Source organism: Schistocerca nitens, chromosome 3 (genome assembly GCF_023898315.1).
Source record: "Schistocerca nitens isolate TAMUIC-IGC-003100 chromosome 3, iqSchNite1.1, whole genome shotgun sequence".
Lineage (NCBI taxonomy): Eukaryota > Metazoa > Arthropoda > Insecta > Orthoptera > Acrididae > Schistocerca > Schistocerca nitens.
In genome coordinates, this window is record NC_064616.1 from 363,716,874 (window position 1) to 363,740,692 (window position 23,819).

At 46.0% G+C, this 23,819-nt stretch overlaps 1 protein-coding gene across 1 annotated transcript in view; it reads right to left on the bottom strand.

The window, feature by feature from the left end:
* LOC126249233 (uncharacterized transmembrane protein DDB_G0289901-like) overlaps positions 1-23,819 on the bottom strand; it is a 72,239-nt gene that overhangs the window by 23,681 nt on the left and 24,739 nt on the right. Inside the window, exon 2 of the mRNA XM_049950889.1 lies at positions 21,840-23,600. Within this exon, the coding sequence (XP_049806846.1) occupies positions 21,840-23,600 (1,761 nt within the window). The remainder of the gene's footprint in view (positions 1-21,839; positions 23,601-23,819) is intronic.

The following is a 23,819-nucleotide window of genomic DNA, read 5'->3' on the forward strand; positions in this document are numbered from 1 at the left end:
AGGTGCTTGGGTTTTGGGCTCTTGACATCCTGGTAAACAGCAGACCCTCTGTGTGGTGACTATGGCCCCACTCCATGAGGAAAGCCCCTGTGTTCTGCCACCTGCATGTTAATTATGACTGCCACAGTCCATGCTTGCCAGATTGTTCAGTTTCCAAGAAAGAGAAGTTCAAAGAGTAAAAGTGCATGGATCGTCTGTTATGCTGAGGCTCGCAAAAAATAAGACGGGCTCCACTCACTGTCCTTTCCTTTTACTTTCGCCTCTGTTGCTCAATTTCCCTATCTTCACTCTTCCTTACACTGGCCCAGTTCACCTGTCACCTCCAGCTGCCTTGTGGTCCCCTCACTCTCCCCTCTGGGTCCTGCTCCCCTCCCCTCCCCACCCAAAGAAGTGCACACTTTCTTTGGAACTCACTGACGATGGGACTCCTTCACAGGATCACTCCCCTTGGTGTCTATCAGACCAGAGGCCTGCTACCACAACTTGGACACAGGACACACTCTGTGTGCCCCAAGGTTGCCTAATCTGTTGAGGATCTTGCAGAAGCCTACATTCCCTCTGCCCTGCCCTCCTCAACCTAAGACAGAAATGAAGAAACGAAGATAAGGCCCAGGACAAGGCGCCCCCAGTGCCACCCTCCCCCCCCCCCCCCGCCCCTCCATCCAGAGGTGCTCTATCTACCTACTTGCAACTCGAGTCTGACCCACATGGTTGTCGACCTGCCATCACTGGTGATGGTTACCTGATGATTGGCTGTAGCCCATTCATCTCCCATTTGGATACCTGCTCTGCATCTTTGTACCACATTGGAAGTGGTTGTCATTGGTCCTCTTGGACTCGGCCATCACGGTTGGCTTAATATTGGCCTTTGATGGTGATAAATTGCCTGAGGTCAAGGTGATCTCCTACCACTGTGATGTAAAGCCCTATATCCCTCCCCCGATGCAGTGCTTTGTGTTGGAAGTTCGGCGATATGTCTTCCTGCTGTACTTCCAGCATCACATATCGAGATCGTAGACGCCCATCACTTCAAAATACTCCATGTGCTCCGCCTCCCATCTGTGTCAACTGCGGAGGGCACCATTCGCCTTGCTCACCAGACTGCAGGATTCTCCAGAAAGAAAGAAGAATCGTGGAGTACAAGACCCTGGACTGACTGACCTACACTGAGGCTAAGAAAAAATGTGAATGCCTGTATCCTGTGCATATGACAGCGTCTTACACTGCCACTAAAACAGTTCTGGCACCATCAGCTCCGCCAACCCAGGTCACCTGAGGTGGAAGACCCCCCCTGCTGCCTGGATGGTGGGGAATTTCCCTCCCTGTTGCTTCTGCACCGCCTACTTAAGGAGAAACACCCTCCCTCCCCTCCCCCCCCCAACCATCTGAGATGTCTGTCCCCACTTCAAAGCTGGAGAAGCATAAGTTTTATTTGGGTTCTGTCTTTAGGAAGGGGTCCCTTGGGTCACTCCATTCCCAGGTTTCTGCTAGTGGGAAATAAGACACCCACCAGTGGCTGAATAACTCGAAAGTAGCCGTTTGCAGGTCTTCACTTCATCCCTGGTCCTGGAGACAGCCAGTGAAGTCCTCCCAGCCAGGGAAACCCAAGGAGCAGCGAGAGAACTCCAAAAAGAAAACCCCTAAGACCAAGGAAATAGCGGTGGCATCCAAACCACCGCTACCCACAAGCTTTGAAGCTGCAGATGGGGTAGAGATTTTGGTGTCCGCTGAGGACCCATATCTCGCCGTCCTCACACAATGGATATAGACTGCTCAGGCAATAAATCGGTGGCAGCAGGTGACTGAGGCGTAAACTGCCTCATTGTATGTTCCATGCCTTCCCAGTCTGACGGTGTCATCCTCCAGTGGAATTGCGGTAGTTTCTTCCACTGCCTGGATGAGCTATGGCAACTGTTAAGCTTTACACCTATCTCAACTGCCCTCCACATCTATAAGGGATATTACAGGAACTGTAGCGACCATAATAGTGTCGGGTGGAGTTTTTCTCCTAATCTCGGTCTGTAGTGAACATGTGCCCCTTCGACCTCTCTTGAAGCTGTTACTGTCAGAATGATGACACTGGAAATAACTGTCTGCAACGTATATATTCCTGCAAATGGTGCAGTACCCCTGAATGTATTAGCTACACTGATAGATTGATCAACTCCCTAAACCTTTCCTACTTCTGGGAGATTTTAACGCCCATAACCCCTTGTGGGGTGGTACCATGCTTATTGGCTGAGGCAGATGTAGACACTTCGCTGTCTCACTTCCTTTGCCTCAAATACTGGGTCCACCACACATTTCAGTGTGGCTCATGGTAGTTACTCGGCCACTGATTTGTCAATTTGCAGCCAAGGACTTCTCCATCTATCCAATGGAGAGAACATGACAACCTGTGGGGTAGTGACCACTTCCCCGTCTTCCTGTCACTGCCCCAGCGTCAGGCGCACGGATGCTTGCCCAGATGGGCTTTGAACAAGGCGGACTGTGGAACTTCCATTTCTGCTGTCACCACTGAATCTCCCCCACACGGTAACATCAATGTGATGGTTATTGTTTCTGTGGCAGAAAACGCGATCCCTCGCCCTTTAGGGTACTCGAGGCGTAAGGCAGTCCCTTGGTGGTCGCCGGAAGTCGCTGAAGCAATTATGGAGCGTCGGCGAGCTCTACAGAGCACCTCATAGCCTTTAAGTGGCTCCTTGCCAGTGTTCGCTGCCTTACTAAACTGAAGGAGTGCTGGTAAAGATACATCTCCACCATCGGGTTCCACATGTCACCTTCCTGAGTCAAAGATACATCTCCACCATTGGGTTCCACATGTCACCTTCCTGAGTCCAAGGATCAAACGTCGTTTCAGGTACCAGGCCCCCACAGCTGTCCCCAGTGTTGCTATAAATGGCGAGTTATGTACCGACGCAAATGCGATTGCTGAGCACTTTGCTCGAGCCTCTGCATCTGAGAATTATCTCGTAGCGTTTTGCACTCTCAAACGGCAGCAGGAAGGGAATGTCCTCTCATTCACTACACGCCACAGTGAAGCCTATAACGCCCCATTTAGTGTGGAAGCTCCTCAGTGGCCGTGGACATTGCCCTGACGCAGCTCCTGGGCCTGATCTCATCCGCAGCCAGAGGATTAAACATCTCTCATCTGACTACAACCAATATCTTCTTATCTTCAACTGGATCTGGTGCAATGTCGTCTTTCCATCGCAATGGTGGGAGAGCACCCTCATTCTGGTGCTCAAACGTGGTAAAAACACGCTTGATGTGGATAGCTATCGGTCCCATGAGTCTCACCAACGTTCTTTGTAAGCTGCTGGAATGTATGGTATGTCAGCAGTTTGGTTGGGTCCTGGAGTCACTGGGCTTGCTGGCTCCATGTCAGGGCAGCTTCCGCAAGGGTCGCACTACCACTGATAATGTTGTCCATCGAGTCTGCCATCTGAACGGCCTTTTCCAGATGGCAACACCTGATGGCCGTCTTTTTGTTTTTTTTACTTGGGTAGTGTATACGACACGACTTTGCAACATGATACCATTGCCACATTCTAAGAGTGGTGTCTCTGGGGAGAACTCCAGATTTTTATCCAAAACTTCTTGTCGCTCCGTACTTCCCGTGTCCAAGTTGGTGACACTCCTAGTTTCCTCCATATCCAGGTGAATGGAGTTCCGCAGGGCTCTGTCTTGAGTGTCTCTTTTTAGTGGCCATTGACAGTCTAGCGACAGCTGTCAGGCCCTCTGTCTCATCTACTCTGTATGCAGACGACTTCTGCATTTTGTACTGCTGCTCCAGTACTATTTATGCTGAGCGGCGACTACAGGGAGCCATCTACAAGGTGCAGTCATGGGGCTCTAGTCCACGGCTTCCAGTTTTCAGTCACATTCATGTCACGCACTTCTGTCGGCGTCGTACTGTTCATCTGGAACCCACACTTTACCTTAATGACTATTCACTCACTTTAGTGGAGACATAGCAATTCCTAGGACTGGTTTTCGACGCTCGATTGACTTGGCTCCCTCATCGTCAGCTTAAGCAGAAGTGCTGGCAGCACCTCCATACCCTCTGTTGCCTGAGCTACACCACTTCTGTGTGCAGATAGCTGTACGCTGCTGCAGCTCTACGGTGCCCTTGTCCAATCCCGAATTGACTATGGGAGTGTGGTTATGGTTCGGCTGCACCTTCAGCATTGCATTTACTCGACACTATGCGCCACAGTGGGGTTAGATTAGTGACAAGAGTTTGAAGGACGAGTCGGGTGAGCAGTGTACTGGTGGAAGCTGTTGTCCCTCCACTACAGATCAGACGTGCACAACTGCTCGCCAGTTACGCAGCACACATTCATTAGTAACCCTGAGCATGCGAATTAATGTCTCCTTTTTCCTTCTGCAGCAGTCCATCTCCCGCATCGGCGGCCCAGATCAGGGCTTAAGATTGCGGTTTGTGCGCGATTGCTTCTGTCTGGAGTCCTTCCCTTTACCACCTCTACTTGCGGTCCGCTCATGTACACCTCCTAGGTGTACGCCTTGGCCACAGCTTCGTCTGGACCTTTTGCATGGCCCTAAGGACTCCATCATCCCTGCCGCTCTCCACTGTCGCTTCCTCTCGATTCTTGACGTGTTCTGGGGCTCTGAAGTGGTTTACACTGATGGCCATGTACGCTTCACATACATTCATGGAGGACATATTGAACAGTACTCCCTGTCAGTTGGCTGTAGTGTTTTCCCTGCAGAGCTGGCGGCCATATCTCGTGCTCTTGAGCACATCCGCTCATGCCCTGACGTGTCATTTCTCCTGTGTACTGACTCCTTGAGCAGCCTAAAAGCTATCGACCAGTGCTACCCTCGCCACCCTCTGGTAGCGTCCATTCAGGGGTCCATCTATGCCCTGAAACAGTCCCGCCATTCGGTGGTGTTTGTGTGGACCCCAGGACACGTCGGAATCCCTGGCAACGAACTTGCCGACAGGCTGACCAAACAAGCAACGCAGAAACAGCTTCTGGAGATAGGCATGTCAGAAGCTGAACTGCGTTCTTACACCGCAGGGTCTTCCGGCTTAGAGAGATGGAATGGCATAACAGCACGCACAACAGACTTAATGTCATTAAGGAGACTATGAATGTGTTGAAGTCTACCCTGCAGGCCTCTTGAACGGAATCAGTTGTCCTCTGCTGGCTCCGCATTGGCCATACGTGGCTAATGCATGGTTACCTACTCCGTCGTGAGGACCTAACTGTGTAGCTGTGGCTCTCAAATGACAGTTGTCCACCTCTTGCTGGACTGCCCAGTTTTAGCCGCTCGGCGGCAGACTTTTTAACTTCCCAGCACCCTGCCTTCGGTGTTGGGCGACAGTGCCTCCACAGCAGCTTTAGTTTTATATTTTATCCATGAGAGTGGGTTTTATACTTCGATGTAGGTTTTAGCACATGTACTTTGTCCCTCTGTCCACCACCCTAGTGCTTCTAGGGTGGAGGTTTTAATGTGTTGCAGAGTGGCTGGCTTTCCCTTTTTATTTTCGTGGTTGGCCAGCCACTGTAATCCGCTTTAATGTTTCACTCTTCTGTTTTTAGCGTCTGTTTTTTGTCCTCTTTTGTTCCTTTTAGTGTTTCTTGCTTTCCCTTCTTGTGACTTTTCCTTTTCTTTTTGTTAAATGTTTCGTCTGTTTTATTCTCACAATTGACATTTTTTTTTTATTAGGAACAAGGGAATTATGGCCTCGTAGTTTGGCCCCTTCTGCCGCCTTTAAACAAACCAGTCAACCTCCTGACAAGACATCTATGTCCGCTGCCTCACTTGAGCAACTCCCCTCCCTCCTCCTTGCTGATTTTAATGCCCATTACCCTTTTTTTGTGGCAGTGCTTCATCAAATCAGGGGCTCCTCATTGACAAATTTCTTGCAGCCTATGACCTGTGCCTCCTTAAGTTTTTCTCTTAGTGATTTTAGTACTACATGTGGCACTTCATCTGCCACTGATCTCCCTGTTCCCTTCTTCCATTCTCACACAGGTCACCACACGATGAACTGTGTGAGAGAACTTCCAATTGATTCTCTTGTTCCTTCCCACCTTGCAATGACAGTGTTACCCTGCTGGGCTTTCAATCATGCTGATTGGCCTCTGTATGGCTAGAGTCGTTTCCACCTTTGTGGTTGTATTGATATTGTCTGTCATCTGTCTGATAAGATAATCCATGCTGCCAGCTTTGGCCTTCACCACTTGACACTCACTATTCACCATCAGCCAGTTCCATGGTGGAGTGCAGCTATTGCCACCACTATCGGCAATCCTCATGCCTCACATCATCTTACACAGCACCTGTCGTCAGCCAGTCCAACCTTTAAACATCATTGCATCGAAGTGTGTTGTGACTATCTCTTCTTCCCATGATTTGGCTCCTGGCCTTGATTCCATCCATAACCAATTGCTGAAGTGCCTCGAGCCTCAACATCAATTGTCTTATCCATATTTGGCTCAAAGGCATTTTCCCCTCTCAATGGAGAGACAGTATTGTGATTAAAGTTCTTGACTCTGGCAGGGTTCCATCGCCCCCTTCATAGTTATTGGCCAGTCAGCCCAACAAATGTCCCCTGCAAGTTGCCAGTATGGCTTTTGGGAGGGTCCTTCGATCAACAATCTGTTTCGTTTGGAAGCTGCAGTTTGGCAGTCTCTCAGCACTGCCATCTTGTTGCAGTTTTCTTAAATCTCTGTAAGGCCTAAGGCCATGTTAGTTATTGGGAGCTCTGATGATAGGCGGGTCATGGAGTCCCTCAGTAACATAGCGGCTAGGGCGGGGAAGAAGTAAAACGTTCACTTGGTGTGCTTCCTGGGGGGCCTCGTCTGGGATGTGGAAGAGGCTCTTCCAGTGGCTATAGTGTGTGCGAGGTGGAGCCAGCTGCAGATCGTTGCACATGTCGGCCCCAACGATGCCTGTCCTTGGGGTTCTGAGGAAATCCTTGGGTAGTTTGACGGCTGGCGAAATTGGTGAAGGTGGCCTCCATCTCTGGGCGAGTGGAAGCCAAGCTGACACTCTGCAGCATTGTACCCAGGGTGGACTGGGATCCTCCGGTTTGGAGAATCTAAACCAGAGGCTACGTAGACTCTGACGAAAATGTTTGTAGATTTCTCGACCTAAGCTATGGGGTGGAAGGTTGTAGGACGCACCTCTGCAGATCAGGGGTGCACTACACACGGGAAGCAGCTGCATGGGTAGCAGAGTACTTGTGGTGTGCACATGGGTTTTTTTTAGATTACGTTCCTCCCCATGGGAAATAAATTGATGGCCTGGAAAATTACCAGTTAGATACTGCAGGTGTTCCAACTGTAAAAGTTGTTAGTTCGCCTAAACAGGTCATTACAAAGGATTTAAATATGCTTAATCTCATGTTAGTAAATTGCTGAAGTGTCTGTAGCAAGATCCTCGAGTTACTCTCCAAAATACAGTAGCAATGCCAATATGGTATTAGGTACCGACAGCTGGTTGAAACCATACATAAAAAGCAGTGAAATTTTGAACTTCAGTTGGACAATGGTCAGGAAGGATAGAACTGATGCTATGGTAGATGGTGTGTTCGTTGCAGTTAAAAGCTGTTTAAACGCAGTTGAGATCGATACTGGGTCGGACTGTCAAATAGTCTGGATAAAGCTGTCAGACAAGAATTGACCATTGTATTACAATGTTTTTTATAGACCACCAGCATCTGCAACAATCGTCGCAGAACGTTTCAGAGAAAGTCTTGAGTACACAAGTATAAATATCCACATTATCCATTAGTTATAGGTGGCGACTTTAATCTAGCATCCATTGACTGGGAAAATTAAAAGTTTATCACAGGGGGCAGAAACAGATCTGTGTGAAGTTATTCTAGAAGCGCTCTCAACATACGACCTTGAGCAATTAGGTTAGAAAACAAACTCGAGATGGGAACATATTAGATATCTTGGCGAAAAATATACCTGATATTTTTGAGGAAGTTAATCTAAGAGGTATTAGCTACCATAATGTCGTTGTGGCTTATGTCAGTGGAAGTTGCAAAAACAAAAGAAACGGCGTGAGTTTTCTTGTTTAGGAAAGCAAATAAGTGTCATTAATGAATATCTTCATAGTTGGCTCCAAGCACTCACTGCGGGACACAGATATTGAGCATCTTTTGTCAGAATTTAAAGGTATTGTACACCATGTGCTAGAGAAGTATGTGCCTAGCAAAAGTATAGGGGAGCGAAAGGATCCACCTTGGTACAACAAACGTATTAGGAAGTTGCTGAGAAAGCAGATAATTTTGCACAGTCGTTTTAAACAGTCACTGCCCTGCCGACAAACAAATTATGCGAAATGAAAGCAGCTGTCAGGACAATGAAAGATTCTTTTAACAGATTTGAAAGCAACATTTTATCCGCGGATTCTAATAACACAAAAATTTGGTCGTATGTAAAATCTATGAACACTACAAATAATTAAATACCTTCTTTTGCTGACAGTACAGGTAATGTAACTGATAAGCAGAAGGCCGAAATTCTAAACTTAGCTTTCAAAAACTCGTTTACAGTAGAGGACTGCAGCACCATTCCCCCTTTAAATTATTGAACAAACGAAAGGATGGCTGACAGTGTTCAGTGTATCTGGGATTGTAAAACAGTTAAGATCCTTAAATGCTAGGAAGGCATCTGGCGCAGACGGTATCCCCGTAAGATATGTTGACTATGCTACAAATATAGCACCATTCTTATCCATCTATCAGCGATCATTGTAACAGCGGAAAGTTCCACAGGACTGGAAGAAGGCCCAGGTCTTAGCGATCTGTAAAAAGGGTAGACAATTGGATGCACATACTTACCGGCCAATTTTACTGACATCGATTTGTTGTCGAATCCTGGAACACATTTTGCGTTCAGACATAATGACCTTCCTAGACACTGAGAATCTCATCTGCAGAAACCAGCACGGTTTTAGGAAACAGCGGTCATGCAAAACACAGCTGGCCCTCTTTGTGCATGATATACAACAGGCTATAGATAGTGGCTTCCAGGTTGATGCCATATTTCTCGACTTTCGAAAGGCGTTAGACTCGGTTCCGCACTGTCGCCTGCTAAAGTGCGCGCTTGTGGTCTATCCAATGACATGTGGTTGGATAGAAAGTTTTCTAACACGGGAAGCAGTATGTCGTCCTGAACGGGGTGACTTAAACAGAAACAAGAGTAACTTCAGGTGTGCCCCAGGGCAGCTTAATAGGTCCTCTGCTTCTCATGATTTACATAAACAGCCTGGTTGATGGTATTTACAGCGGCCTTAGACTTTTTGCCTATAATGCTGTAGTCTACAGGAAAGTAGTATCACACGAAAGTTGTGAACAAAGCAATGGGGATTTGCAGATGTGTGGTGTAGTGACTGGCAGTTATCTCTCAATATTAGTACGTGTAACCTACTGCGTATAACAAGGTGAAAATCCCCATTAATGTGAGAGTACAAAATAAATGCCCAGTCGTTGGAAGCAGTAATATGTCAAGTATCTGGGTGTGACTATTCGAAATATCAAATGGAATGATCAGATTATGCAAGTAACAGGCAAGGCAAACTCTAGATTGCGGTTTATTGGTAGAAACCTGAAGTGATGCAGTCCTTCAATAAAGGAAATAGTTTAAAATACGTTAGTTCATCCTGTCTTGGAGTGTTGTCTGTATGGGACCCTTACCAGTTGGGTCTGATTCAAGAGTTTGAGAAGGTCCATATAAGAGTGGCAAGATTCTTGACTGCTAACAAAATTCCGAAATCCGATCGTCTGAGGATGCAGAGCATATATTATTACCAACTTTCAAATCGTGCAGTGATCACCATTCAAAGATAAGTGAAGTAAGGGGTCGTACTGAGGCGTTAAGACAGTTTTTGCCTCGCGCGATATGAGTGGAACAGAGGGGGAAATATGATTTGGGTGCGAATTGTGCCCTCCGCCACACACTGCTTGGTGGCTACCGGAGTATATATATGTAGATGTATACATAGCTTGACACCATCACATCATCCTCATTACACTCCATGAGTAGAGTCTAAAGAGCCCCCCTTCAGATTTTTGCCTGTTCCTGTCCCACTGTTCGTTCAGAATCTGGATTGGCACTGTTCTGGGGACCCAAGAGAATGGCGTTCCACAAGGCTTAATATAGCGTCCTTTTTCTGATCGCCATTAATGGACTTAGTACCTCTGCTGGGCTGTTGGTCACTCCTGCACTGTATGTGGATGATTTCTGTATTTGGGCTAGCTTCTACACTGTGCCCTCTGCAGGACAGCTCTAGGTGCCATCTGGACTGTTTCCCTGTGGCCACGCTGCACGGTTTTCAATTCTCCCCCCTTAAATCGAGGGTGGTGCATTTGTCGCCGTACTAAGGTCCATCCTGACCTGGAGCTCTCCCTCGATGCCCAGCAGCTGACAGTGATTCCACGGTTCTGTTTCTTGGGTCTTTCTAACGAGCTTACTTGGTGGCCTCCATCCATCACCTGATAGCTGTTTAACTCAATGTCCTTCGCTCCCTTGCACACACCTCTGGGGGTGCAGATAGTTCGATCCTTCTCCACTTTACTGTGTTGTCTAAGGTTGTAAAGTTTATGGGTCAGCTGCCTCTTCAGTGCTTCTCTCGGACCAAGTTCGCCATAGTGTTATCTGTATAAGCATTGGTGCTTTTAACAATAGCCCTGTTGAGTCTTCTGATTAACACTGGGATCTCTCCCCTTCAAATTCAACAGTCCAGCATTGTTTCCTATGTTAAAAGTATCTGCTATTCCCTGTTAACCCTTCATATACTGTTCTTTTCGCGGTTTTGGGCTATTACCTACCCATTTTCCACCCTCGGGCGGGCTTACTGGTTCGGCTCTGACTCGGTCCTCTCTGCTGCGACTATCTCCCCTCCTTGTCCTCTTACCACATTGTCTCCTAACCGACCCCTTTGTTTGTTCCACAAAACATTCCTTAACATCTTCTGTTGGCACTTCGTCCTGATGGCAGTCTGCAGATGTGACAGTGTGGAACGATAGCTGTTAGCTTTGGTGGTTGCACTTAGTGGCATCTCTTCCCTGCCATGTGTGTCGTTTCTGTAGGATTGATGTCAATATATTGGGCTATCTGCTTCATTAAATGGTTCTCAGTAGAGTCTTGTTACGTACAGCCTCACTGAGTTGCGTTGAGGCTCACTATTGTTTTTCCAGCCACCCCATGGTCTCTGCTACTCAGGACATTCTTGGTGATGCCACTTGATTTCCTTCAGGTTCCTGGCTGCATAGGTATCCTGGGTAATGAACTTGCTGCACATCTGGGTGGGTGTGGGGAATCACCTAACCCCCCCCCCACCCCACCCACTGTTGTAAATGCCCCATCCAGGAGTGGATTTATGACTTTACATCAGATTACTTTTTGCTCAACCATGGGTTGATTTTGGAGGCTACACCTCTGTGTAGTAAACTTCGTGCCATCTGGGAGACTCCCACCATGTGATTCTTCCCTCTGCTTTTCCTGGTGGGAATCTCACGCTCTGCCATCTTCTTATTGCCCATACTAGGCTGACCCATGATTTCTTATTCCACAATGAGACCACCTTTTTTTCGGTTGTGGGACTCTGCTCATAGTGGTCTATATTTTGCTGAACTGCCCCTGCCTTTTTGCGGTTTGCACTAAATATGCATTCCTGTCTTCCTTGTGTTGAGTGTTTATGGACGACTCTTTGTATGGTTTCGTCTGCCCTGTTATCTGCACGAATGTGATTCGTATTCTCACGTGTAAGTCCTTAAATTTTCCTCTGGAATTTGCATCCTTCCGTTACTGTAGACGTTGGTCATGGAGGCCTTTCTTACCTCCACACTGCCTAGGCTCTCCCCACCTTGTCCATACGTTGTCTGGTCTGTTGTGCAGTTTCGCATTTCCTTTTCTTCTCTCTCTCTCTCTCTCTCTCTCTCTCTCTCTCTCTCTCTCTCTCTCTCTCTCTCTCTCTCTCTCTCTCTCTCTCTGTGTGTGTGTGTGTGTGTGTGTGTGTGTGTGTGTGTGTGTGTGTGTGTGTGTGTGTGTGTGTTCCTTAGTGCATTGTTCTTAGGTGCTTAGGTGAATACAGTTTTGGATATTTCCCATTTCATGAATGTCACCACTTTGACATAGTGCCCAGTTTTTATGTTATTGCCAAATGCTCGGATTTTTTGGCTGTTTCGTCTGCAGTGGCCCAATTGCTTGTTGTGTACATACAGGTAGTTACCAATATATGCATTATTCCATGTACATTACGCCATTTTCCATGTAGTCCCCAATATGGTTCAGAATCTGTCACTGCAGCACTAAATTTGAGATGCCCTGTGGCAGAGTTTTACTGGCTGGCTCTGTAACCGTCGGACTGCTGTCTTGCCTTTGCCATGTCAATTGCTGTCCTGCTAGGAACTTTGTTTGGCAAATCGAAAGTGTTGAAATCACAAGGATTGGTGTCCTGACCATATGGTGGGTGGTCTAGACTGTGCCAGTGAAATGATTGGAACTTGTAGGTGGTTCTGATTGTCATATGTGGCCTCACATTGTCGTGGAGGATAACCACATTGTGAACATATTATCCGTTGGCATTTCGTCCTGATGGCAGCCAGCAGAAGTGACAGTGTGGAACGATAGCTGTTAGCTTTGGTGGTTGCACTTAGTTGCATAAAATTTACTACTGGCAGTCCATGGAGATCTCAGAAAACCACTTTCCCAGCAGATGACACTGAAACAAATTTTTTTGTCTCGGGCAAATCCAGGTATTTTCACACAATGCTCTTCTGCTTGGATTCCAGTGCAAAATGCAGTATCCACGATTCATGACCAGTAACAATGTGGTCCAGTAATTTATTCCATAGGCAAACAGTGTTAGATGATGCAGTGAAAAAATTATTCACTTTCTTTCAGCCAAGTATACTGACAGTTTCTGGTATCCAAAGGACCCATGAACACTCAGATACAAAATGAAACTACCAGGTAGTGTCCTTCAGGTGCACATCCACTTGAGAAATGTAGGTGACTAATGTGGCGTCCTCGTCTTTAACCTTGGAATGAACTCCATCCCCCCTCATTCCACAAACACACTTTCTCGATATGTGGACTGTTTCCCCTGTGAATTTCAATGGGTGTTCTTTCCTTATACCATAGAAAAAAAATCAAACATAATTACCTGTGCGCTGTGGACATGTGAAGCACAACACAATCATAAATTGCAGTGTGTTGCCCCAGAGCTACTGGCAGATGTGTCCTGCTGGTCCAAGAAAGGTCCACCACTGGGAATGGATATGTCGACTTCTCATGTACACCTGTAATTTGGCAAAAAATCGGTGCAGAGACTCTGATTCGCTCTCGTAATGAGAAATTGACCATTAGATATCAGGTGGGGTGGACTTGGCTGTGTAAAAGGGGAGCACTCTTGTTGGCAAAGTGGTAACAGAATGGGCCAGTCAGGCGAGCTTAGTGACTTCGAATGTGGACTTGTCACTGAACGTCACCTAAGTAACAAATCCATCAGGGACATTTCAACCCTTCTAAAGCTACAAAAATACACTGTACTGAAATGCGAACCACTGTAGCTATGCAGAGACAAGGCAGACTTCTCATACTGAAGAAAAATGACCATCAACAATTGTGGATGGTGCTTCTAAAAATAATTGTACGAAATCAGCAGAAGGAATTACTTGAGACTTCCAAAGTGCTGTCAGCCCAGCTAGCAGACTGCTTGTAGGTGGTTAAAAGAATGGCGTAAAATTGCTCAGAGCTCCTTATAAGCCACACATCTATGTTGTCCGTGTCAAGTGACACTTCAGCTGCGAAAACGCCAATGGACAGTGGATCACTGGAAGCGAGTTATATGGAATGAAGCTGTATTAAGAAAACTCTTGTAGGATATGAACACATTTACAGCCTTATGTACATCTTTGCAGCATTATGTACTGCATACAGTAAGAGTGCAGAAGAGTGTATTAGCATGTATGTACACTGATATAAAGCAGAATCTGGGACAATGGTTTGTGGAGAACATTAATACATGGACTGGCCTACCCTGAGTCCAGACTTGAATCAAATGGAACATATTTGGTATAACTTAAAACATCTACTTCGCTGCAGACTCAAGTGTCCAATATCAGTACCTTCTATGGTTTAGTCTCCGGAGAAAGAATGGGCTGTTATTCCTCAAGACATCCCTAAACTTGATTGAAAGCGTCCCCAGTAGTGTTAAAGCGACTGTAAAGGCGAAGGGTGGGCACACGCCATATTAATGTTCACTAGTAAAGGTCTGGACACATTTTGATAATTTGTTTATGAAATATGCTTCAATGTACTAATTCATGCAAAATCAAACATGCTGTGTATTATTTTACAAAAGTTCATGAATAGTATTAAAATAAATTAGTGCAGTAGATTTGTACATTTAAGTGTGGTCTTAAATGTGTTAAATTTGTTTTGTTACAGGTAAAATGAAGAAACAGGGATTTGAGACCAAACACTTGCGGAATATATGGTAATTTCATGTCAACAAATTTAGGCAGATAGTGTATGTCAAAACTGCCTCTAAAGTACCTTACTTTTTTAACAGGTCATCTGGATGTCTGGCTCGGCGAGCTGTAATTAATAATGCTAGAAATGGCCAGAGCGATGTGACTCCCATGAGTGAAACTGGAGATGCCGAACAATCCTCTTTCGTTACAATATCATCAGAGGAGCTTCACTCCGACTCTGGTACCCAATCGGAAGTTTGCATGATGGAAAATGAACAGTCGCAGCATGTCATGCGTAGCACCTTTAGAAGATTTTCGGAAAGTAGTATAGCCTCAGTGGCGAAAATGTCAGCAAAATGGTGCAAAATTCGGGATTCATTTGCTTCAGCTCGAAGATCATCTTGTAGTTTGCCTGAAGCCGCAGATAACGCTTGCAAAAGGCCAAGGAGTGAGGGTGTGAAGGCTGATGCTGCCATGTTAACAAGCAGCAAGAATTCCTTGGAACGTATCAAACAGACGAACAGTGTGCATAACAGAAAACGACGTTGGTCACTATTTTCAACAGGTTATGTCAAACTGGATAATAGTGATTCATCTCAAAGCATTGCGTTCGGTATGGGGGATGCTGCGCATTCTACCTTTATTCAGGAGCGCGAGAACCAGGAAGCTGATAAACGCAATTATGGGGGAGGATTGGAGGACTCTGCAGCCGCATACAATAAACCTATTGGGGAAAAGTTTGTCACTAAAACATCACTTGGATGTATTAGTAAACACCCAAGATATTATAAAAATGAGAAAGTTAGTAAGAATCCAGGTATGCTCAAAAGTAAACACAGCATTAGTAAAGTGAACAAAATGCCTGTACGAATGACAGAATGCCCAAATATCTCTAGTGAAAGAAATACTCGGTGTGTGAAGACGAAGAGACTAAAGAGGAATATTAGGGCAACCAGGTTGCCTAAGGTCAGAAGAAAGGACATATATAATGTCAGGACTCTTAGTGTAAAGAGCTCAGAAGGCAAAGTAGAAGTAAAAATATCACTGGAGCTATCAGATGCTAGAAATCATAGAAAAATGTCTCCCACTAGTAGTAATAGTAGCAGGTCGGGCATAACAAATAATTATTACCTTAAATCACCTCTTCAAACTATTGTTACGCCAGTGTTACCTAAACGTCCTCTATCCCGCAGATCGCTGTTTTCTGGGAGTTCTGATCCTAGAGAAACCGTGACTCGTGGGGAAACAGAAATGACTAGTTATGATGAAGCAACATTTAACGACAGGAGTAATGTGTGGAAACTGAATAAAACACCTACTGTGAAAGAGAATTGTGTGCATCTCTCACCTCACACACCTGGAGCAGAGGACCAGCTCATTACACCTCCAAATAGAAAAGAATTAACACTATCCATCGCACAGGTAGGGAACTGCCGCCCTCGTCGTGTGCGTAAGCAGAGGAGTGATATACTAGTGGATAAAAGTGATGAATGAAATATATAGTTAGTGATAAAAATAGCTAATAACTAAGACCACGTGAATATCTCGACAGAATGACTCGTGTTGCTTCATAGAAAATGAGGAAAATTTTAACTTAAGACATGTGGTATTTATATTCATAGATTTTTAAATTCTTCAAAATATTAAATCCTTAAACATATGGCGCTTTCATTTAATAAATAAAATTATAGATTATGGCTTATTTTAATGAACCACCAAATTACCCCCCTCCTATTAAACTAGAATGTATAGAAAGAAGCCTTGTGATGAAAGAGCATACAGTAGTGGAAAGTCAAATCTTGTCTTAGCAGATGAATGCCAGTTATAATTCGTATTTTACAAATCTAAGGCGAGTAACCGGATTGTGACTTACAGATCTGTCAGAGCAATGGTCACACATGTATTTCCTAGCACAACGCCATGTAGTGGAAACATTTTCCATTCACACGCCGCGACAGTCATTACTGCAGAAATTAATATACTAGCCACTTACGGAGAACAATTAGCTAAAGCCACCCCGTTATGGTATGAAGCGTTCTCTATAATTTGCAGAAACCTTAATGAAAACGTAATTGACACAAGTCACACTGTGAGAAGCTCTGATTATGAGTAACTATTGTAAAATCGTCACAGGGAAGCTTTCCAGCTGAGAGTTGACATGGGGGTTAATCACTAAAGATTTAGATCCTGTGGATGTTTACTGAAAACAGAAAACACAGAACAGTGCACGCCTTTGTATCCTGTCTTTAAGGAATTTTCATCAAAGTGTAAACCTTTGTTCTGACCAGTGATCACTGAGCGATCGCTGCAATTCTTTGATTTATTCCAAAGTATTAGTAAATACTATGAAGTAATATTCTGGAAGCACAACGAAAGAATGACCAGTACAAAGTTCACTAACATCACAGATCGTTCTAATCACCCTTGCCTGGGCAAAAGATGTCTATAAAATGCAGAACTTCCCTAAAATATGGACACATGACACAGTGAAAACAAAGTAAACAAGGTGGTAGTTCATGTTTCCCGCGTATATTGCGGAAAAAGAGTTGGGGGTGAACGGCCGAATCTTCATAACACGCATGTGTTACCAAAATTTTAAAACACAGGTAAGTTTTAACGGCTGTCAGTACAGGGTTTTGTATTAAAGACAGCAGCATCCAGTTTTTGCACCATATTCTGAATGTGCTAGGTTCAGGAAAGCTTTCCGCCTATCTCGTACGGAGAATTAAACATGTAAAATTTCATTTCTAGGTGATCTCTCTTAAAACTACCTGACAGTCATCAGAATTGTTAAATTATGTGCACGGTATTTTTATTACTGCTGAGCGATAGTACATGCCCTAACGCGATGTTATTGCCCTCGTTAGCAAATTTACATTACATGCTATTTTTTTCACATACTTGTCTTATTATAGGAAATCTGACATTTGTGATATTTAGGACCTATCACTGATAAAAAAATGTCAGACCCAATGAACTCGCAGTTTTCCTCGACATCTACCATCGATAGTCCGTCATAAAATTAACTCTAGATGATATGGGACGAACTGAATTTTAAAAATCACTTTGGTTGAAATATGCAGGAGACAAGACGAAAGGAGATGAACTTCAGAATTTGAGTAGGAAGAGGGTTCTAAATTTTTATCGTTGAAAAGAACTCTGAAAAATGAAGTTTTGTCTGAGATCTTTGATATTTTGCTGCTTTATCATGTCATCTACCGTTGGCAGGTTGAAAACCGTTAAGGAAATTTTATGGGATATCTGACAGTAAAAATGCCCTTTAGGTGTGTTGTACCTGGTGAGCTCGCAGCGACCACCATGTTACAAATATATGTAAATTTGCCATTCTAGAAGCATTACTAAAAAATAAAAGTATGACTGGTCCGCTTCTGTCCTAACAAACTGACAAGGTATGTTTCGAAGTATTGGTGCCTACAATGAACAAAACTTAAGATAGCGAAATAGGCACATGTAGTTTTCCCAAGAACTTTTCAACATTTTTATGAATATTTAACGAAATCTTAAGATTAATAAAGTTGAACTGTAAATGACAATACCTTAGACATTATCCTAAAACCTTTCCAGCAATTACCAGGAAGATGTTTAGTTATCAAATCAGTGCAACATAAATTCCTATTGACAACTGACGTTCGGTAGTCTTTAATTCATTAGGTCGCAAGACCAACTGTGTACCAGACTGTCACTGTAAATTGATCCTTTGGCTGAAAACTTGAATTTACTGAAATAGGTAGGTGTGGGTGCTAAGGCTATACTTACGGCAGCTCACTTCTGGATCACATGACACAATCATTGAGTAAATTACATACGTATTTAAGTGCCTGATATACAGTACACGTGGATGCGTGGGCAGGGGCATGTCTGGTTTGCCCAAATGGTACCAGATTTTAACATCCGTGGATTTGTGGTAGCTCGGCTGTATCGATCACCTGCCGTCATGTTTTTCTCACCAAGTTTATTACCTTGGAAATATTCGCAAAATTTATCCGCAAGGACAGGCCTGCAGTGCACACAAATGGCTCCTACGAAACACAAAACTCTGCTGCCGATAACTAATTAATGCCGAATTCTCCACTTAATCGTCTGGAAGCTATTTCTTTTCTTCTAGCAGAGTAGTACGTTACTGTGCAAGGAAATGAGACAGCGTTATCTATGCCGAAAGTCATGGGGCGAAGTTAGTTTGTGTCATATTGAGTTAATTCTGAGTGGATACGACATACTATTGTAGAGAAATTTGATAAATTTCATTCGTTAAGAATAGACAAAGCGATCAAAACTGCCGATCGTTAGACACTGAAACAAAAAGATGCACCATGAAGGAATGAGCCGAATTTGATGGAAATAGGTACACATTATGAATGTTTACAAACAGGTCTTTAATAAATCCAGTTTTTCTGAAATTATAAAGAGCTTACCAAATGGAGCAAGTAAATAACGTGTTAGTCCACCTCTGACTCTTACAAAAGCAGTTACTCCCGCTTGACATTGATGGATACAGCTGCTGAATGAATGCCCTCCAGAGGGATATCATGCCAAAATCTAACTGGCGCGTTAATCAAAACTCTGAGCTGGATGGGGACCCCACCATATGCTTTACGGTCTGGTAAGCACGAAGACAAGCATTAGAAACTGTCATTGCGTGTAGCAGGGCACTCTCACCCAGGATAGCTTCCCATGGAAGGTAACAAAACGGGACATAAAGTATTGTCAACATACTACTGTGTTGCAAAGTTGCTGTGGATGACTGTGGTCTAGCTATAGAAATGACAGTGAATCACTTCTGCTTGTCAGGCAGTATGGTGGAAAAGTCAGGTTGGCATCCCACCAGTCTAGGGGCGTCTAAAGACATGTCGTCACTGGTTACTGTGGCCAGAATACCATTGACTGGAGTGGGATGGTCTTCAGCGATGAGTCCGCCTTCGAACTGAGCCCCAATGATCAGCGATGATGTCTGGAGACCTGGACAGTGGTGGGATACCAGACTGACTTGACCACCATATGGCCTGACAAGTAGGTGTGATGGTCTGAGGTGTCTATTTCGTAGGAGCCATTTGGTGGTAATCTGTGGCACCCTTACAGCACCCCAGCACGTAGATACTCTACGCCCTGTTCTTTTATTTTTTCTCTCCACTTCCTGGAAAGCCATCCTGGGCCTACATTCCAGCAAGCTAATGCTCGCCTGCACACGGCGAGACGTTCTATTGCATTTATTCGTGCTCGCCAAACCCTACCTTGGCCAGCAAGGTTGCTGGGCCTCTAATTGAGAAAATTTGGAGCATTGTGAGCAGGGTCCTCAAATATTCATGGCATTTTGACAATCTAACGCGCCTGTTGGACAGGACTTAGCAAGATACCCTGAGACCACTAAAAATTGTCAATACCAAACTAAATAATTGCTCCATAAGGGCTAGTGGTAGATCAATGTATTGTTGATTTTTCTCATTTTGTGAAGATTTCTTGTATAAATCGTCCAGTTTTTCTGAAATTCTAATTATTTCCTCGTCTGTACATGTACTATCATACTCATAACGATCCAAATGACCTGAATTGCGTTTCGCACGACTTGTATGCAAACACATAACGCAGCTGTCTCGCAATCTTCTGCTCTTTTCAGTCGTCTATCCATACAAAATGCTTAAGAGGCCACAAAATGTAACATCTGTATGGCTATCAATCCAGGCGCAAATTATCACGATAATACAAATATTAGAAAACGTTATTGCGGATGAATCATTGTGCTTGTAAACTCAAATTTACAACAAATGACTCCGTAATGTAATTTAAACTAGCTTTATGAACATTCTTTGTAGTGGGCTAGGACCTCAGACTCCAGTCGAGCAACTATTGTTTCTGTCAACAACGAAAACTATTTAATATCGTTCCAGTCACAAGCAGAAAGTGTGTTCTGGTTTAAACTTCAAATCACATGGAATGAAATTTCGTGTTGGATGGGGATTCGAACTCTGCACCTAATCGGGTTTTAGCTAAGTGTAATAAAATGTTAAAAAGCATAATCATTCAATTCAAGGTGAAAAACTGAAATGAGACTAAAATTTTTTGTTACCTGGATTAGAATCTAGTATCTATCGTTGTTAACGTCTATTAACTTTATCAGTAGCGATGTGCTCATCTATCATGTCTTAAGCTGAAATAACATGTAAACTTCGGTTGAGACAGGGAGTCTAACGCTGACTAGATGAAGGGCCGTTGATTACTGGATTCTTTAACCAGCAAGAAAGTGGCATGTTTGAACATGAAATTTTGGCTGGGTGTCGAAACCAGTACCTATAGTTATTGTTGAAAACGCAGAGAGATTCCACAAATGATAATTTGTCACCAGCAGTTTGGTATGCACATGCTAAAATCAGAAATAACTAGGTGGAAACATTTGTACCAGACAAAGATATGAACTGCGGCAGGTTCTATTTGTGGAGACTTGGAAGAGGTGGGATCATGAAGACAACGGTGGAACTACACGGTCTCAAAGGGGTCAAAGCCAGTGAAATGAGAGATCAGAGTTCTAATGTTAGGCCAGCACCAGTAATTTCAACATGTTCAGGTACAATAAATCTTCCCCCAGGGGTCCCCAAACTCTTTAGTGGATACCTGTGGTGAGCATGGGACCCAGAGCTAGTGTAGCTCTTTCCTTTCTGGGCTGTGTACCTCGCTTTTCCACATCCTTCCGCATCCCCCATCCTCCTCCTCCCCCCCCCCCCCTCACCTCCGCCTCTTCCCTTCCCCTTCTCACTTGATGGGAGTATGTTGTGTGCCTACGTCCGGAGACATATGCTTGTAACTGTAAGACATACTCTTTTTCGCTTTCTCTGCTGGCAAGTCTGTCCTCCCATTGTCCTTTTCCTTGCCTCCAATCTTTACCATCTTCTCCACTGTGGCGTTTGAGACCTCTGCTTCGTTTTCTTTGTTTCCTCCCTTTTCTCTTTGTTTCCTCCCTTTTCTCTTTGTTTCCTCCCTTTTCTCTTTGTTTCCTCCCTTTTCTCTTTGTTTCCTCCCTTTTCTCTTTGTTTCCTCCCTTTTCTCTTTGTTTCCTCCCTTTTCTCTTTGTTTCCTCCCTTTTCTCTTTGTTTCCTCCCTTTTCTCTTTGTTTCCTCCCTTTTCTCTTTGTTTCCTCCCTTTTCTCTTTGTTTCCTCCCTTTTCTCTTTGTTTCCTCCCTTTTCTCTTTGTTTCCTCCCTTTTCTCTTTGTTTCCTCCCTTTTCTCTTTGTTTCCTCCCTTTTCTCTTTGTTTCCTCCCTTTTCTCTTTGTTTCCTCCCTTTTCTCTTTGTTTCCTCCCTTTTCTCTTTGTTTCCTCCCTTTTCTCTTTGTTTCCTCCCTTTTCTCTTTGTTTCCTCACCGCTTTCCTCTTTGGCTTCCTCACCGCTTTCCTCTTTGGCTTCCTCACCGCTTTCCTCTTTGGCTTCCTCACCGCTTTCCTCTTTGGCTTCCTCACCGCTTTCCTCTTTGGCTTCCTCACCGCTTTCCTCTTTGGCTTCCGCGCCGCTTTCCTCTTTGGCTTCCGCGCCGCTTTCCTCTTTGGCTTCCGCGCCGCTTTCCTCTTTGGCTTCCGCGCCGCTTTCCTCTTTGGCTTCCGCGCCGCTTTCCTCTTTGGCTTCCGCGCCGCTTTCCTCTTTGGCTTCCGCGCCGCTTTCCTCTTTGGCTTCCGCGCCGCTTTCCTCTTTGGCTTCCGCGCCGCTTTCCTCTTTGGCTTCCGCGCCGCTTTCCTCTTTGGCTTCCGCGCCGCTTTCCTCTTTGGCTTCCGCGCCGCTTTCCTCTTTGGCTTCCGCGCCGCTTTCCTCTTTGGCTTCCGCGCCGCTTTCCTCTTTGGCTTCCGCGCCGCTTTCCTCTTTGGCTTCCGCGCCGCTTTCCTCTTTGGCTTCCGCGCCGCTTTCCTCTTTGGCTTCCGCGCCGCTTTCCTCTTTGGCTTCCGCGCCGCTTTCCTCTTTGGCTTCCGCGCCGCTTTCCTCTTTGGCTTCCGCGCCGCTTTCCTCTTTGGCTTCCGCGCCGCTTTCCTCTTTGGCTTCCGCGCCGCTTTCCTCTTTGGCTTCCGCGCCGCTTTCCTCTTTGGCTTCCGCGCCGCTTTCCTCTTTGGCTTCCGCGCCGCTTTCCTCTTTGGCTTCCGCGCCGCTTTCCTCTTTGGCTTCCGCGCCGCTTTCCTCTTTGGCTTCCGCGCCGCTTTCCTCTTTGGCTTCCGCGCCGCTTTCCTCTTTGGCTTCCGCGCCGCTTTCCTCTTTGGCTTCCGCGCCGCTTTCCTCTTTGGCTTCCGCGCCGCTTTCCTCTTTGGCTTCCGCGCCGCTTTCCTCTTTGGCTTCCGCGCCGCTTTCCTCTTTGGCTTCCGCGCCGCTTTCCTCTTTGGCTTCCGCGCCGCTTTCCTCTTTGGCTTCCGCGCCGCTTTCCTCTTTGGCTTCCGCGCCGCTTTCCTCTTTGGCTTCCGCGCCGCTTTCCTCTTTGGCTTCCGCGCCGCTTTCCTCTTTGGCTTCCGCGCCGCTTTCCTCTTTGGCTTCCGCGCCGCTTTCCTCTTTGGCTTCCGCGCCGCTTTCCTCTTTGGCTTCCGCGCCGCTTTCCTCTTTGGCTTCCGCGCCGCTTTCCTCTTTGGCTTCCGCGCCGCTTTCCTCTTTGGCTTCCGCGCCGCTTTCCTCTTTGGCTTCCGCGCCGCTTTCCTCTTTGGCTTCCGCGCCGCTTTCCTCTTTGGCTTCCGCGCCGCTTTCCTCTTTGGCTTCCGCGCCGCTTTCCTCTTTGGCTTCCGCGCCGCTTTCCTCTTTGGCTTCCGCGCCGCTTTCCTCTTTGGCTTCCGCGCCGCTTTCCTCTTTGGCTTCCGCGCCGCTTTCCTCTTTGGCTTCCGCGCCGCTTTCCTCTTTGGCTTCCGCGCCGCTTTCCTCTTTGGCTTCCGCGCCGCTTTCCTCTTTGGCTTCCGCGCCGCTTTCCTCTTTGGCTTCCGCGCCGCTTTCCTCTTTGGCTTCCGCGCCGCTTTCCTCTTTGGCTTCCGCGCCGCTTTCCTCTTTGGCTTCCGCGCCGCTTTCCTCTTTGGCTTCCGCGCCGCTTTCCTCTTTGGCTTCCGCGCCGCTTTCCTCTTTGGCTTCCGCGCCGCTTTCCTCTTTGGCTTCCGCGCCGCTTTCCCCTTTGGCTTCCGCGCCGCTTTCCCCTTTGGCTTCCGCGCGCCTTTCCCCCCCCCCCTTTGGCTTCCGCGCGCCTTTCCCCCCCCCCCCTTTGGCTTCCGCGCGCCTTTCCCCCCCCCCCCTTTGGCTTCCGCGCGCCTTTCCCCCCCCCCCCCTTTGGCTTCCGCGCGCCTTTCCCCCCCCCCCCCTTTGGCTTCCGCGCGCCTTTCCCCCCCCCCCCC